Source organism: Hydra vulgaris, chromosome 05 (genome assembly GCF_038396675.1).
Source record: "Hydra vulgaris chromosome 05, alternate assembly HydraT2T_AEP".
NCBI classification, from domain to species: domain Eukaryota; kingdom Metazoa; phylum Cnidaria; class Hydrozoa; order Anthoathecata; family Hydridae; genus Hydra; species Hydra vulgaris.
Window position 1 is genome coordinate 4,757,679 of NC_088924.1, and position 17,476 is coordinate 4,775,154.

General features: G+C 32.1%; 1 protein-coding gene across 1 annotated transcript; it reads right to left on the bottom strand.

The window, feature by feature from the left end:
- Window positions 1-9,618: 9,618 nt before the first annotated feature.
- On the bottom strand, window positions 9,619-15,425 carry LOC136080481 (uncharacterized). The gene is made up of 2 exons (XM_065797193.1): window positions 15,046-15,425; window positions 9,619-14,328 (listed from the first exon to the last, which is right to left on the bottom strand). Exon 2 carries the CDS (start codon window positions 14,312-14,314, stop codon window positions 9,674-9,676), a length of 4,641 nt encoding a protein of 1,546 aa, XP_065653265.1. The 5' UTR covers window positions 14,315-14,328; window positions 15,046-15,425; the 3' UTR covers window positions 9,619-9,673.
- Window positions 15,426-17,476: the final 2,051 nt, after the last annotated feature.

Genomic DNA, 17,476 nt, shown 5'->3' on the forward strand with positions numbered 1-17,476 from the left:
GATAGAGAAAAAGAAACAATTTTATAAATGTAAATTAAAATGTATTTGCAATGGCATTTGTGCAGTAACGGATTTTAAAGCCACGAAATAAAGAAATCAGTATACAGCAAAATTTCTTGTAGAGCTAATGGAATGAAGCCAATCAGTGCCGGTTTTAGCACTACCAGCGCCCTGGGCGAGATTTCTACGGCGCCCCTGGCTCAATTTAACCCTATTCAAAAAAAAGGCAAAGGGTAAAATAACCAAACAGTTTCTCCCCTTTATATTCGGCGCCCTGGGCCATCGCCCAACCAGGCTCTACCCTAACGCCGCCACTGAAGCCAATAATGATTAAACTAGCCACATCAACCGAAACAAATGCTAAACATAAAGGCAATTTGAATGACGTGGAAAGCGATAACATCAATTAGGGAAATGTTTTATGTTGTTTTGAAATGTAACTTTTTGATTCTGAAAAGAAATTTTGGCTTCTCAATGTCTCAATGTCTCAGTGTCTCCATGTTTGTACTAACCTTAGTACCCTTTAAAAACTACAAGCGTCTCTACTGCTAGTAAAAAGCTCATTTTATTAACCAGAGAAGGATATTGTGAAAAATTATTTGCACATGTTTAGATTTATTTTTTGCACATGTTTAGATTTCAGATAATATTTTCTTTCCCTAATAAAATTTTAACCTTACTTTTAAACTTTTGAAGCAAATGTTTTTTACTAAAAGTTTTATTTTCATGATAACTTGTCATCTTATTAAAAGATATTTTTACAAGAAGAGTCTCTAGTAAAATATTGTCAAAATTTTGTTGACCCTCATTCGCAGCGTATCCGAATAAAATAAATTAAAAATTATTGCAATGAGTATATTCATTAGAGTAGAGTTGATTTAAAATATCAAGTAAATAAAGTATTAAAGATTGGACTTTTTCGCACTCGTACATCATATGCACATATACTTTTTGAAAAAAACTTTCCAGTTGGCATTATTTAAATTTTTCATTCTGTGACAGTAGTTTGAGGCCCAGTTATTATACTTGCAATAATAAGTGGGCAGCGATAAGTTTGCTCAGGTCTTTCTTAGATATACCTGATGTGTTATGATGACAGAATCCCGGTTGTAAAGTTTTTGTAATATCTGCAACTAAAAAAACATCATTTTAAAGATGTACTTTAAAGGTGTACTTTAAAGGTGGTTTAGGAATCAAAAACTTTTTACCTGCATTTTTAAAAGTTTATTAAAAAACAAAGATTAATGCAAAATTTCTTCAACATCATAATGGGAACATTGTGCATGTTTTTTAATTTACCTACTTTTTAACAGCTGAGTATAAATTGTGGAAGCTCATTTAGCTAAGTTGGATTTGTTTCAAGCATTTGTTTAATTATGGTTTGAACTTCTATGAGAATTTAATATACGCTATAATATATGCTATAATATGTTCTACAATGTATTAACAATAATGCATTGCTTCTTTCCAAGGTTCGATAAGGGTATTGTGATGAACTTTGGAAACCCATTGCATTTGAATTGCTTTAAATTTGTTACTAAGATTTATCAATCCAGTTTAATATTTTGTAGTGCGAATTCTTGAATCAATTTTTAAATCTAGCCATTCCATAAAAAATTCTTAATTCAAGCCGGTGCAACCTGCCTTTTTGTTGGCAAGTATACAATGAAAGCCAAGTGTAACATCTGTGGAATTATCAATTTATTTATTACTACTCTGCTTTTAAGAGATAATTAATATTTTTCCCAGTTATTTAAATAAAATTAGGGTCGTTTCCACACCTACCGTGAGTCGACACTTATCGTAGGTTTAAATACTAACATAAATTTTGCAAAAAGTAGTAATTATTTTTTTATTTTACATCGTCATGCACTTCTATTACAATACATAGAAACCGCAATACATAGTTACTTAAATGAACTCAGTGGGTTTATTACGTCAGCCTATGAAAATACTTTTTTTTAAGTACCAGCTGTTAGAAGTGTTTCAAATAAAACAAGGAAATTTAAGAAGATAACATAAAATTTTATTTCTAAATTGACTTAATCAGGTAAATAAAACATGAATTATTATTAATATTATTAAAACAACTCATCATTATTTTGAAGCTTTTTATTTACCTTACTTGTAATATATAGTGGGTGTTTAACAAATATATAAATTAAAAAAATTAAAATTATAATATCAATGTAGTATTTTTGAATGTACGATAAGTATAAACTAAAAAAAACGTCATTCCATACATATCTTATGTCCAATAAATAATCAATTTGTTTCTTTTTTACTATAAAAATAAATACTATTTTACTTAGATTATTTTACAACGGCACGACAAAAATATAAAAAAAAAGTTTGTAGTTCAAAACGAAGACTTCAATTTACAGATAGTCAATTACGTGATGCTATTAATGTTGAAAAAAAAGGTATGGTTGTGTACAAAGCGAGCAAGAAGTTTGGAATTCCTTATCAGACGCTTTGTGATAATATATCTGGAATATCTTCTTTAAAAAATACAACACTGTGGGTATGAATCAGTTCTAGGTGAACAAATTGAATTTTTGAGTATGGATGAGAGTGGTTTTCAGTTGTCACCAAAAACTAATTTATTAATTGGTGAACGAGGAAAAAATACATATGAAGAAAGTCCTCAAAGTAATAAAAAAGCATCACACTTTACTTGCAGTAAATGCCAGCGAAACTTTTGCTCCATCATTAACAATTTTTTAAATATGTTCGTCTTCCAAATAGAATTATAAATGCTGCTCCATCAGGATGGGGTATTGGAAAAAGTGAAAATGGTTGGATGACCGCAGAATGTTTTATAATTTTTTTTAATGGTCATGCGTCACATTTTTCTATCGAACTTAGTGTGTTTTGCTCTAAATGGAAATGGAATAATTTTTGTTGCTTTGTTCCCAAATGCAACACATATTTTGCAGCCGCTCGATGTGGCAGTTTTTGGGCCAATGAAAGCAAAGTGGAAATCGTTTTGCCGACAATGGCGCATTGACCATGAAAGACAAGAAATAAACAAAGAAAATGTACCAGAAGCATTAAATTCATTAAGTCAACTGTTGCTCCGGCTCCTCATTAAGAAGAAAACCATTCAAGTGTGACTTTATCAGCTTACTCTCTTATAACCTTTTTTGAAAAGTCCATTGATTTTAGTATTTTAGAGCAGTTTAAATTGGCTGACGAACATTTAGATTGGAAAGGAGATCTTGAATACCTCCAGTTGTATCATTTTCGGAAAAGAGCCTTATCTGAAACATATAAGACCATAATTTTACCTGATGAAATAAAACAGGGTAATAAAAATCTATCAATAACTGGTAATTTAGAAAATGTATAACCGATATGGAAATGCCTGATTACAATAATGCAGCTGTAATAGAACCAAAACCAGCTTGTTTCAGTTTAAAAATAGCAGCAGAAATAATAAATCCAATCTAAAGTGTTTTAATATGGCCAAAGCAACCAGTCCAATCGTCCAAGCGCAAAGTAGAACGTTTACCATCGGTTGGAACATCTGAAACGTGGCAGCTAATTCAGAAGACAAAAGTGCAAGAAAAGTCAAAAATAAAGGATGAAAAATTAAAAAAGAAACAATTAGCTGCAGATAAAAAGTCAAAAGTAGAGGAAGAATGATTAAGAAAGAAACAACTGGCTATTGAGAAAAAGTTATTAAATGAAAAAATTAAAAAGGAAAGAGAAAACATGAAAATTAAAAAAAAAAGTTTCAAAAGAGTCAGAAAACGACTTCCATTTAAATGTTCATAATAATTATAAAATAAGACTTAGATAGTTATGATGAAACTCTATCCTTTCCAGTTTAACTTAAAGGATAAGCATACTAAAGTAATGGAAATCTTTAATTTTAATTCATAATAATGTTTTTATTACTATATAATTAGTGTTTATTTGATAATAAACATTAAATTTATTTAAGTCTTATTTTTTAATTTTATACCTAAAAACGTTTTATAAAATGTTACCAATGCATTAAATTTTTATTCGAAACAGCGAGCGCATTTTAAACCAGACACTAAAGTAAATTTTAAGATATACGATAAGTGTCGACAATATATACGATAAGTGTGAAACACTTACGATAAGTATGGAAAACTGCGCTTTAAAAGATTGATCGAAAGTAAATACATTATTGATTTAAATTTCAGAGTGAGAATAATTTTAAACTAACCCTTATCGTATTACATTGACGGCTGCAAAAATTTATTTCTAATGCATTTCTACTTTTTGAGTAATCTTATATATTATTATAACTTTTGTTAAACTCACGGTAAGTGTGGAAACGACCCTATTTCTGAGCTTTTAAAAAAACTTTCGTTCCAGTTAAAGTTTACAAAACATTCTTTTTCTTTTAACCTATTTTTACCAAGCCATATTCCCTGACATTTGGCAATGTTATAATGCGCCAGTAGCATTATAACTTAGCTTAAGCGCCAACATTTTTGATGGTGCTGTCTCCAATAAAATAAAATTAGTATCATCTGTAAATTGTTGTATTTTTGTTTCTTTTCCTCCTATTAAATTTTTTTTTATGTCTCTGTTTTGTATAATATAATGTGAAAATATTTCAGCCTGCATGATGTACAATATCATCGTTAATGGGCAGCCTTGCCTTACCCCTCTTAAAATAGTTATTTTATCTGAAAGAAAACCATTTATTTTAATTTTTGTGTTTATTTTGTTGTAAATTGTTTGGATAAATGAAACGAAAACCTTTCCTAAACCATAATGTTCAAGACTCTTGAATAAAAAAGTCTACCCTATCAAAAGTTTTCACCGGACCTACGGAAAGTATACAAGCATCAAGTTTTTCTTTGTTAATTAAAGTAATTACGTCTCTAGTAAAAATTAAGTTGTTATACATTATTCTGTTTTTAATACAAGCCGTTTGATTATTATTTTTTAAATTTAGTAGGATTTTTTCCAAAATATGAGATATTGTCTTTGCTAGAACTTTATGGTCTACGTTTGAGAGAGATACAGGTCTGCAGTTGCTAATTTCTTTTTATCTCCTTCTTTATAAACACAAGCTATGATGGCCTCCTTTTAAAAAAGTGTCTGTTCTCCGCTAGTTAAAACATTGTTAAGTGTTTCTACTAACTCCTTTTTGATTAAGTAAAGATAAAAAATACTTATATTATTCAATTGTGAGCCAGTCCGATCCTGGTGATTTGTTCTTTTTTATTTTACATTGTGATTAACTTGGTCATCCGGTTACTTGCCATACTGACCCTTGTAAAAAAAAAAATTACAAAGATATCGTAATAAAAATAAAAAATAAAAACCCGTTTTGCAAAGCTGTCCTATTGACTCAAATACAATTATATCACCATAATAAAATTAAAAATATATAAAAATAATATCTAAATAAATAAATAAATCAGCTTTTAAAGGAAAAAATTCAAAACTTACGAAACAAAATAGTCACATGCTTTTTCTTTCAAAACTAAATTTTCATTTTAAAATATTTCTTGTTTGATAAATATGCTCAAACTTAATTATTTTGATTTATGCACAAATTTCACAATTAATATTTGATTTAAATATTCAGAACTTTATATCAGGTTTAAATATAATTACATTTCTTTTTTTAATTCTAATATAAACATACATTTCTTTTAATAATATTTTCCTGTTTTTAAAATTTTATATGAATTGTTATTTAAAAGTACTTTAACCAACACCGTTTTTTTCTTTTATAAAAGTCTTTTTTTTAAGTAAGCCATTTTGGTTTATCGTTTCGACGCCACCTTCGTCGTCGGTTTTTCTTTTATCGGCGTATGAGCGTGTATCCGTTTTCTTTCGTTTACATTATCCAAGATGGTTATATCCGTCACCGAATCGCCACCAAATTGCTCTCGCTTGAAATTTCGTCGTCTTCTTTTCTTCTTTCTATATTTTGCTTTTTCTTCTTTGGTGATTTAGGTTTAACTTGAGTAAAGGGTTCCTCTACAATAATAATATTTTCAACAGGGTGGTTTACTTTTTCTCGCTTAAGCTTTCTCGCTTCTTCTGCTGATTGGTACTTTATTTAAGTAGCTTTAACTTTATTTTTTACTTCGCTTGGTAGCTCTCTTTACCTAAAAAATTAAAATTGTTTTTATTTTTTGTATAAATAATATCATTTACCTGCAGCAGGAGCAGTAAATTGGAACATTTGTTTGGGTTGTTTTTTTGACGTTGTTTCTTCTTTTTTTTACTGACTTTTATTATTTTTTATCGTTTGTAGGAATATTTATTTATTTTATTATTTTTGTAATTTTGCAATTTAATTGTAGAAACTGAATTTGAAAGACATCTTTCTCTCGGTACATCGGTGTTATTACAGTTTCTACATAAAAATTCCTTTTCAGCAAAGTGTAATACAATTTTCGCACCGTTTATTTCAATATAGTGTGGTATATCCCTGACCAAAACTTTTAATTTTACTTTAAATAGTCGTCTACCATCATCGATTGATTTATCAAAATCATATGCTGTATGTTTTACAGAAATAATGTTTTCGATATATGGTGATAATTTTTCAGAGAGTTCATTGTCTGTAATTGTTGAATTACAGTTGATTGTTATAAGAAATCCGTAATCTTCTCTTCTTGTGAAGAACAGATATAATGTACTAGGTTATGTCAATTTAGTTGGGTTACATGCATTAGATCGTTGATCCATATACGTTCAATCAACATTGGATATACACAATAAATCAACGTAAGATTTAGATGGTAAAAACAATCAACTTTTGTGATATTTTTATGTACGATGGACGTACGTAAAAGCATTGCAGCAGCTGGGTTGTTATATTCACGTTTAAGGCTGTGTTTTTTTTTAAATATATTTACTTCCAACAAGACAGCAACCAACCACTATTAGAGCTGGAAGTTACTGGAAAAGAAAAGTTTATAAAGCAAGATAACAACTAACAGACGACTTAAAAGATTGCAAATTATATGAATCAGGAAAACAAGATAAACGGAGTGAATTCCAAAGAACTAATGTTCGAATATAAAAACGAGACAAAAAAAAAAATTTTTTAAGCGCCTAGGAACAGTCACAGTAAAAAGATGAGACTTAATTGAATGACGAGTAACGCGATAATGAATTTTAGTAGATGACGCAAATTATAATATTTATAGAAAAGAGAAGAGAAGCAATATTACGACAATGGTAGAAGTTTGGCTACTAGAGCAGGTTCAACTTTATTTACAACGCAGTTTTGTACCTTCAAATGATGCTATTTCTCTAAAAGAGAAATTGCATCATTTGAAGATCCGCTCCAGATATGGCAACATTTAAGATTTAAAGAGATAACGAATTCGAAGTAAAAAATTGGCGAGCTTGAAAAAGAGATGGAACTTTAGCAGGTGTTAATGTTGCAATGGATTTGATCTATGGTTTCCAAGAAACATCGGTAAGAGTTAATCTTAAAAAACGAAGTGTCAATGAATCATTGAGTACGTTACCAATCATAAATATAGGAAGACCTAAATTGTTGCGATAACAATTAGCTGAAAAAAATTGAGTTTTTTAAAGTTAAAGTTCACCAGCCACTGAGAGCCCCATCCTGTAGCATAAGTGAGGTCTTTTTCAAGCTCAAATGCCTTATCCAAGAAATTAGAAAGTTTTGGCTTCTAATCAAGACAAAAGTATGATAGTTTCATTAGCAAACACCTTAGATGGAAGAGTTTTTGGGAGGTTGTTAACGTAAATTAAAGTAAGAAAACGGCAAAGGATAGAAACTTGAAAACCCCCTGAAGTTACAGTAAATGATAAAGAGTGCTATCCATCAAGAACAACTTTTATACTATAATTGGTACGGAAGGATTCGATAATCTTTAAGATGTTACCTGATACACTGTGAAAAGATAGCTTATGAAGAAGACCAAAACTTTATCATAGACTTTAGAAATTTTGAAAGCGATAGCCCTGATTTTCCCCATCTACCTAATGCATTATAAAACCTATCGGTTATTACCGGTAACAAATCAGCAATATAACGAGAAGATCGAAATCCGTATTGATGATCAAAAAGCAAGTATTTAGATTTAAGATGAAAGATTAAGTGTTTGTTAATTAAAGACTCAGAAACCTTGCTTATGATAGTAAGAAGACTAATGGGACGGTAGTTAGACATGTCAGATCGCTCTCCAGAACTTTTGAAAATAGAGATAACAGATGCTGCTTTCCAGCAGGATGAAAAAAAAAGACTTCGACCAGCACTTGTTGAATAGTTCATGAATACAATAAAATTATTCACAATAATAAATGCGCAACATCCAATAAATCAACATAAAGGGAATATTTTAAATGTACTAATATTAATAGTATGGTTTCATAGCATTAATTACATTGTAATAATGCTATTAACAGTGGGCACAGGGCCTATAAAAGACATCTTTTGAACGTTCAAAAGACGTCTAAAAGGTTCTAAAGACGTTCAAAACGTTTTTACGTTATGTGCTCACTGGGTTATTTGACTATTATTAATAACGTTATTACATAGATTTACTATCTTAGATTATTAATAGCAATTAATTAATAGATTTTAATATTAATAATATTATTAATAGCGTTATTTACTATGTAATAACGCTATTAACAATATCTTAGAGGAATAATTTCGCCAGTACCTTTTAAACACGATTTTAATTAATGTCATAAATAGTTTGATAAAACTAATTATGACATTTATTATAAAACCATTGTTTACAGTTTAAAACTAAAAGACTTGAAAACTAACACATAACTGACAACATATTGAAAACTGCTAAGAAAAATCACCCATAAACATTTTTAATCGATTGAATTAAAAGAGTTTTCAAGAATCCGTAAATAGTTTGTTTTACTACATTAATTTTGTTGTTTTTGGAGACAAAATACTCTGTTAATTTAAAGGAGATTGGGTACCAGCAATTTTTGGTATTAAGTTGCTTCAAGCTGGAGAAGATAGTTTATAATAAAATTAGAGTTAAATTTAAAAATAAAAAAATCTGAAGTTTGAATAAGAAAATCTGAAAAAGCGATCTTATTTGAAATATAATTTTGAAAAATCAACATAAATAAACCGCTTCAGTGACGCCGTTTTTTGTAAAATTTTAGAGAAATGCGTCATTAAAAATAAGTAAATGTAAAAAAACGAAAACATTCCAGTTTATTATTTTTTCTGCAAAGTTTTCAAGCTAATGATAGTTAGTGCAGCTGGCTATCATAAAAACATTTCACTTCTGGACACCAGCGTGTAACTTTGCATAGTGATAGTGGACGGTATGAGCAACAAAAAAATAGCGAGACACAAACTTGTTATACATCTGGAATCGTTTTACAGATGAATTATTCAAAATGGCCAATGGCGGCCATTTTGAATGTATTTAAATGGTCATAACTGTAGAACTAGTAGTGATATCCACTTCAAATAAACATCGATTTGTTCTAAGAGAAAAGTTACATAAAACTGACTGAAATCAATGTTTTGAAATTTCAAGATGGCTGCCATCGGCCATCTTGAAAGTTTTTAAATGGTCATAACTTTAGAACTAGTAGTGACATCCACTTAAAATAAACGCCGTCTTGTTCGATGATGTAACAAGAAACTCATATTTACATATTTACATACATTTACGTATTTACATAATTACAATACACTTTTGGATTACAATTCGTCATGGAAGGAGATCTGGAGAACATGGTCGAATTCCGGGTCTTCTTCAACTTCTAGTTCTTCATATGAATCACCATTTGTTTCTTTGTAACAATAGCCGTTACATGCACACAGCTTAGTGCATGGTAAACCATGTCGTTTACATGAACAGTTTTTACACTCAGTTTTGCACGAACAACGAATCAGTTCCTGGCAATGTCGAGAAATCTCCGGCAGAGTACACCAAAGTGGTGTATAGCACTCATCAGCTGTATCTTTCCATCCCCATTCAGTGGGTAAATATCCTGGAGTAACAGCAGACAAGCATTGTTTCCATAAGTGTGCCTGCAGTGCTGCTCTCTTTGTGTGCTGCAGAAGAGCGTCTGCAGTCGGCGGAATGTTTTCAATTGCTCTATTCTTTATGGTGTAGAGTATACGGCGGCATTCGTTTACGCCAGCAGCGGTTGATGATCGATCGTACATCAATACTACAAATCGCTCAATGGCCTTCATTGCCGTATCAGTTAAGACATCATTTTTTAAGTCTGACGTGGAAAGATTGTGAAATGCAGCATCAACTACTCGGTAGTTCATCCACGCTTTCCATGCCGTTCGTTTTCCAATCCCACAGAATGTTGATACTGTGTCACATCCGGTGAAGGCATGGAAGAATGGTAAATTTGACGATACACCATCTGGAATGTGTTGATGTAGATGGTGAACTCCTATCATTCGTCTTCCTTTTCCAACTCCAAAATCAATCCACAACTCTTTCACTCCAATCATCTGGCTAAACACAGAGAGAGCTATAACGACCACATCGGAGTCCACAGTGCGTATAGTTATAGTTAAGTTGCCATTTTTCAGTGCATGATTAGCATGGAGCAAAAGACGGCCATCTGCCTCTTCAGCACTACAAGGAGATATGGACGATACATCTAAATCTTGTTGACTGGCACATGCAGTTTCTTCAATGGTACAAACAATAACTTTTCCAACTACGGATTGCGTTAAAACGAATCTGGAAATAAGGCCGAACAGTTGCGTCTTATTGAAGTCCACAGATAGGAATTTGTCAAACTTTTTTGGAATAAGTGTACCCATTGTGACGTTTATGCGTTGCCCTGATCCACGATCTTCCCGTGTTTCGGACTTCAAGCTTTTTGGGACATACCGATCAAAAACAATGTCAAGGCGCTGCACGGATCTCAGAAGTCTGTCCACGAATGGTCCAATCACATTTTCGCAGTAGTCAGAGAATGTCTTTGACGATCTCGGGTGAAGCATGTGTACGAGTGCTGCACCATCAACAATCAGAGCAGAAACCTTATAGTCAAGGTTGAAGTCTTGTTGTTTCTCGCTACCATACTGTTCCAAACAAATGAGGACATCTAATTTGCTGGTGGCCTTACGCTTCCTTCCGAATTCAGAAATTGACGGCGGATAACGGTTGTTTTCGTGTGAAAAGAAATCCTCTATATCACTAACACGATTTTGACTTGCTACATACATTTTACAAAAGTAGTTGGAGTCATGTTTAAGATCAGCGATTTTAGTTTTATGTTTGGAACCTGGAATTTTCAAACTGTGGAACAATTCAAATTTGTTTCTTTTCAAAGGCTCATGAATTGACTTTTGTCTGGACACAAGACGGTCAGCTACGTACTCGTTGTATTGCTGTTGCCCTGTGATCTTGGCTTCTTGAACAGTTTTTTCGGCTGAATTGGACATTATAATCTTATGGTTGTCTGCTGTCTGCAGTAACTGCTCCGCAAAAGGATTCCCATCATCGCGCATAGATTTCACAACTTCAGACACGTGATGAAGATAACGAGTCTGAAAACTATTTCTGTCTTCATGATGGCGACGGTGTTGATAACCCAAAGAAGTGGAACTGCGAACTTCATTCTCAAACTCATTAATCATTCGAGAAATTTCTGGACCAGTTACCATCCACTTAAGAAGAGCAGTTTCGTTATGAAGTACATTGATTGCTCCTCCGTCACTCTTGATCAATTTGTTGTTCTGTTCATGAAGCTGGTCATCAGACATGGCAGAGAAGTCCGCGTTAGTTTTCCTACTTGTGAAGTGGCCCTTTTTGAATTCCTCAAACACATAAGGGTGTCGGACAGGTAGCTCTTCCAAGGTTTTGATGAAAACCGGCAACCAGCGAGAGTAATTAGTTAGATCAAGTGCGAAGAACCACGGAGCAATCTGCTTTAGCATTCGCACGTACTCCTCGAAGTTTGATTCGCGAATACTGCGCACAAAACTCAGTAGCAGGCTCTCCAACTCCATAACGATTTGCCAATAAAGAAACTGATTAGATTCGTTGCTTTTCCTGGAAATCCACTCTTCCAATGACTCAACAAAGTCCTTACAATCTAGCTTATACGCCTCATCACGAAGAATGAAAAGAGATGCCAGGCTCACTTCGTGCGCATATCTTGTTCTCTTTATGTGCGACGATTTAAGCAGCGACTCACTCCTTCCAATGCTAGCAACCTCTGCTTTTATGAACATTTCAGTCCAACCACTGCCCTTCAACCACTTTCCAATCATGTTTTGAATGGCCATTTCAATATGGAGTCCACCCATCATAATGACTATTTTATCCTCTCCATAAACATCCGGAAACTTCCATTGTATATACTTTGCAACTGCGTACACGGGCTGATCACCAGTTATAACAGCACCTTGTTTGTTATTGACAGCACTCGTTATTTTTATTATTACATCCATCAAATGGCGTACTGTTGCTGGAGACTGAATGTGATCTGTTAGCAATGGCAATAGTATGTTATGACATGGAAAGGTTGCTGGATGCATATTTCTTTCCGCATGGAAAGCAGCGAATGAAGTTTTATTTGTTGATGTGTTATACACAGACTCCTGCACAGAATTTAGCCAAGGTGTCAACTGCTCAATGGTTATTGGATCACTAGCAATAGGTGATGCATTCACAGTGGTCATTAGTGGTTCGGAAACAACATTATTCGTTGCAGGGAGAGTGGTGTATGTATCCGGCAATTTGCTATTGATTTTCCTAGACCAAAGGAGTCCATCTGAAGTGGATTTTGAAAATGAATGGGGAGTATCCGGATGCTGAATAACTGTGATGCTAGAGCCGTGGAATGAATCGTTAGATGTAGTTGAAGATGGATTGTGATCAATATTGTCTATCGCAGCTGTTGTAAAAACACCTTCAGACAGGCAACTTGGTATCACATGACCTATTTGCTCATAAAATTTGCACTTTTCATTAGTCAAACTTGATTCAATTTCTTGAACTCGGTCATATGAAATACTTAAACCTAGAGAATTCAATTTGTCGACAACTGATCTTTTCCGAGTGCAGTTATGGATCATCAAACCAAGGTACACGGCCAATGGAGTTTCTTGGTTTGCTTGATGACGTATTTGTTGAGGTCTGTTGGCTCTGCTACGCTTTACACTATTAAATCGAATTAACTGTGCAATGGAATAAGCAGCTTCCTGCTCGGGTGCGGAAGCAGGTGAACCATTGTCGATATTGTAGCCTCCTAAAAGAGTATTAACAAAATTTACAAGGGAAGGTGGCACACAATCACGAGATCCAAAGTCGCCTATAAGCGAGCCGCTGAATTTGGGAAACTCTCTAAACATATCTCTACGGAGAATACCAGCTGCCTGAGCAATGCAAATACCGTCCGACATATCGTTGAAGTTGCAAGCATCACGTATGGCATTACCCACATCTGGCTCAAAGCTTAAGATGACTTCTTTACCACACTTGTCTTCCCTCAAACCAGGAACTAAGGAAATTAAATCGTCCTTCAGTCTAGTTCGGTTGATAGACTCAGACTGAACTCCGAGACTCGACATACGATCTGCACAAAGTTTATTGATGTCAGACAGCTTAAAAACAGGGGATGATGTACCATATATAAACATCTCTTCCATGTAACTAACCAATTCCGCAATGACAGAGCCATAAGTCAATCGATAGAGATTGTGTTCATCATTGCTAAAGGAGCGCTCATGACTGCGGGCTCTGTTGAGAAATCCCCTGTAACAGTCTTTATGATATTTGACTTCGAGTGCTATGAAATCTTGGTTTGCTATTTTGTTAAGCAGATTTGTGTCCTGCATTTCAATGGCTAGAGCATACACTTTTGGGCCAATTTCTGTTGTGCTTGCCTGTACTAAGGGGTTGCCTGTCACAGATTCACCATCACAAAACAAACAACAACTTTTTATGTCAACTGCTTTACATGAGGATCGCATGCACCTAGCAGAGCTCTGGGCGTTTTCAGAATCATCTTGCACATTTTGGTTTCTCTCAATGATTCTCTGCAGTTTCTGAGAGTCGTACTTGTTTCGGCAAAGCTTGTGGTACTTTGCCTTATTAACAATTAATGCGTGCAATAACTCCTTTCCATCACTTATTTTATCCAAGCGAATAGTTGGTGGCAAAGCTTCATGATTATCGAACTCGATCAAGTTTTCACTTAGAGTTTTATAACCTGCCTCTTTGGGAATTATAAGAGGTTCCGGTGAAACACGCTGACACAAAATGCACAATTCCCAATTGATATCACGCACAGGAACAAGTACCTCAGGAAATTGTGTGACATCAACAAGCTCTATTTTTCTTCTTTTACTGGTAGACATGATTGTTATTAAAACTGAAAGAAATGAAAAGCGCATCACGAAATAAGCATACAGAGTAATACAACATACAGAGCATACAAGTAAATACCTTAAAAAAATAATTTACATATATACAAATAATCTTGGTAATATTAATAATTATATTATTAATAGTAATAATAATAATAATAGTAATACAGTAATTACAATAAATAAAATAAATCAATATTACGTTTTATACAATAATCATTTATACATACATAGCTACAGTTACAAACAGTAAAAAATTGACAAAACGTAACAATTAACGATGACATAAAAACGACTACTACTAAAAAAATTATATAGATTTAGTAAATATGTTAATCATAATTGTTAAAATATGAAAACCATAATATATTGTACAATAACACAATAACACAATAAACAAAAAAAACAAAAACAGAAAAACACTGTGAAAAACAAAAACCAAAAAAAGGGATAAACATTACAAACAAAGCTACCGCTAAAAAAGTACAAAGCATAATAATGTAATCAAGCAAACTAGTAACAATAAATAATTCATAAAACATAGAAAGAAAAAAAGAAACACTTTATAAAACTAACATGATGGAGTAAATAACTAGCAAATGATTTTAATGATTAGCAACAAATAATAAGTAAAGCTATATGCACTACATATACTAAAAACTAAAGAAAAGAAAATATCATTACATAACGGAAAACATCATTGCATAGCTAAATAAAACTACCTTAAAATAAATCATAATATGAAATGAATAACTAACGAAATATGAAAAAAGTAAAAACAATATAAAATCTTGTTATGCCGAGTTTTCCCAAATTTTCGAATGTTTTCTTTCCTTTTTCATTCATTTTTAAACTTTTTTTTGTTTATTATTATTTTCGTTACTTTTGTAGTTTATTTTATATCCTTTCAAATAGTTCGTTCTTTTTTCTTCTTTTTAGATATTTCGTTTTTTCTTTATAATTGATTATATTTTTGAAAAACTAAAGCAAAATATCTCCTGATTTATTGATTTTTCTTTTTCTTTTTTCACTCTTTAAAAAATTATTTATAGTTGTTAATAAAAAGTGTCCACCGTTTGCGATGTCATTGCAAAGTTCAATCATTAACAACGTGCCATGTTTTTATTTATTCGTCCGTTATTCGTCCGAATTTGGTTATTACTACGACCGTGACGTAATATAATGGCGTCAACAAGACACAAATCTTTCTTATCTTTAAAGACCAATTTAACCAATTTTATTCGCTTAACGGTTTGTGTCTCGATTGTTTTACATACAGGAATATATAAACTTAAGTTGTGCAAAAGGATTTGTTGGTGTCCGGCAGTGAAATATTGTTACGTAAAAAAGCATCAACCGACTGCACTAAGTTTTTTTGTTTTTTTAACTTAAGAACAAAAATATATAAAATTTTTTTGTTAACTGCATAACCCAAATAAGTTATAACATTTAATTAGTTTTCGCCTAAATAGATGGCTTTTATGTAATACTACCCATTTTACAGGATCCAAAAGTGTCTAAAACAGTATAAAAATTACAAAGAAAATTATTTACGTTTCATTATATATGAAAATACGTCGGAAAATGTTTTCACTAACACTCGTTTTAAAAATTCATTAATTTAACTTACTCTAATTTATATTTCATAGTGAATTATATGTTAAAAAAATTAAATTTAAATATAGAATTAGAAAGCTTGCAACTTTCAAATTTTTCACATTATGTTTTATGGTCTTACAAAGGTACTCCCGCTTAAAGCGATTGATTTTTCTGGAAAAAGTTGAAAATCGCTTGTATTTAACGGCGAACCAATCTCATTTTTCTAACGGATTGTTTTTAGAGTGCACGCTCATTAATTTTTCTAACGGATTGTTTTTAGAGTGCACGCTCCTTAATTTTTCTAACGGATTGTTTTTAGAGTGCACGCTCATTAATTTTTACTTTTACGATACTTTTTTGATGCTTTTTTCGATAAATTATACTGGAAATGTCAGTTATAATTATTTCAGTATTCTTATTCTTGAATGTTTTTGAAACTATAAATTATGATTTGATGTAAAACCATATTTTATAATGCAAGTTGGTTGGTTTATAGTGAGAATGAAACCGTTTTGAAGTATAATATGGGTAAAGAACACTACAAGAAACTACAAGAAATGTCATTAAAACAATATGGGTAAAACTTTTTGACGTTTTATTTTCTTCAAGTTCCTAGCATTTGTCTAAATTAATATCGCACATAAAAGAAATGCATTTCCCAAATAATTTCTGTTTTTTGTTATTAAACATACAAAGAAATTTCATAAATTATTTTAAATAACCTGAAGGTCATGTTTGTTATTGAGCAAAGTTCTTTACATAAATAAAAATGTAAGAAATTGAAAATAAATTTTTAGTGTAGGATGGATTGTGCATTAGCATCAGGGGCCTAGGAAGCTTTTATAAATGGGGGGGGGGGGGATTCACTGAAAAGGGCGCATTCCTTTGGTGTACCCCCAAAAGTAAATGTTGTTTTATATGTTTCTTTGGAGTTATACATATTAAAATTACATATTTTTATTTTGTATTTGTTGAATAGAGAATATATGGGTACTATAGTACATATTAGGTTCTATATAAAATGAGAATATAAAAGGCTGATAATAACCAGAAATAATTTATAATAGTATAAAATAGTTTAGTTTGTAGGTACATAAAACTGTATACACATGTAGTACTATAGTTCAAGTTCAAAATAAAGACACTAAAATCCGAATAAATTTGTTCTATAAGGTTGATCCCTACAGAATTCTGTTATCACTTTTTCTGGATCAAATTGGTTTGCACAGTTTGAATAGATATGTAACATTGCCAAATTATTCAGCCTCTGCTGTTTCATTGTTGTTCTCAAAAAAGTTTTGAGTCCTTCTCATTGTTGAAAATGCTCGTTCACTAACAGCATTTATTGCTGGAGTAACTAGAATCAGCTTGAGCAATTTGACAACTTTAGAAATAGAAGATAATTGAGAAGAGGAAAACTGTGTGAGATGTGAGACACTGACATACCTTGGAATTTCATCAAACATTGTTCTGTATAGCCCAAGTTGCATATCAAGTAAGTCCGTGTCAATATCTGAGTATGTCTTCTTTATCCATGCTATGGTATCTGTGACA

Bases quoted from the DNA above. Each gene is read 5' to 3' on its own strand.
- LOC136080481 (XM_065797193.1), bottom strand. From the start codon at position 14,314: ATGTCTACCAGTAAAAGAAGAAAAATAGAGCTTGTTGATGTCACACAA.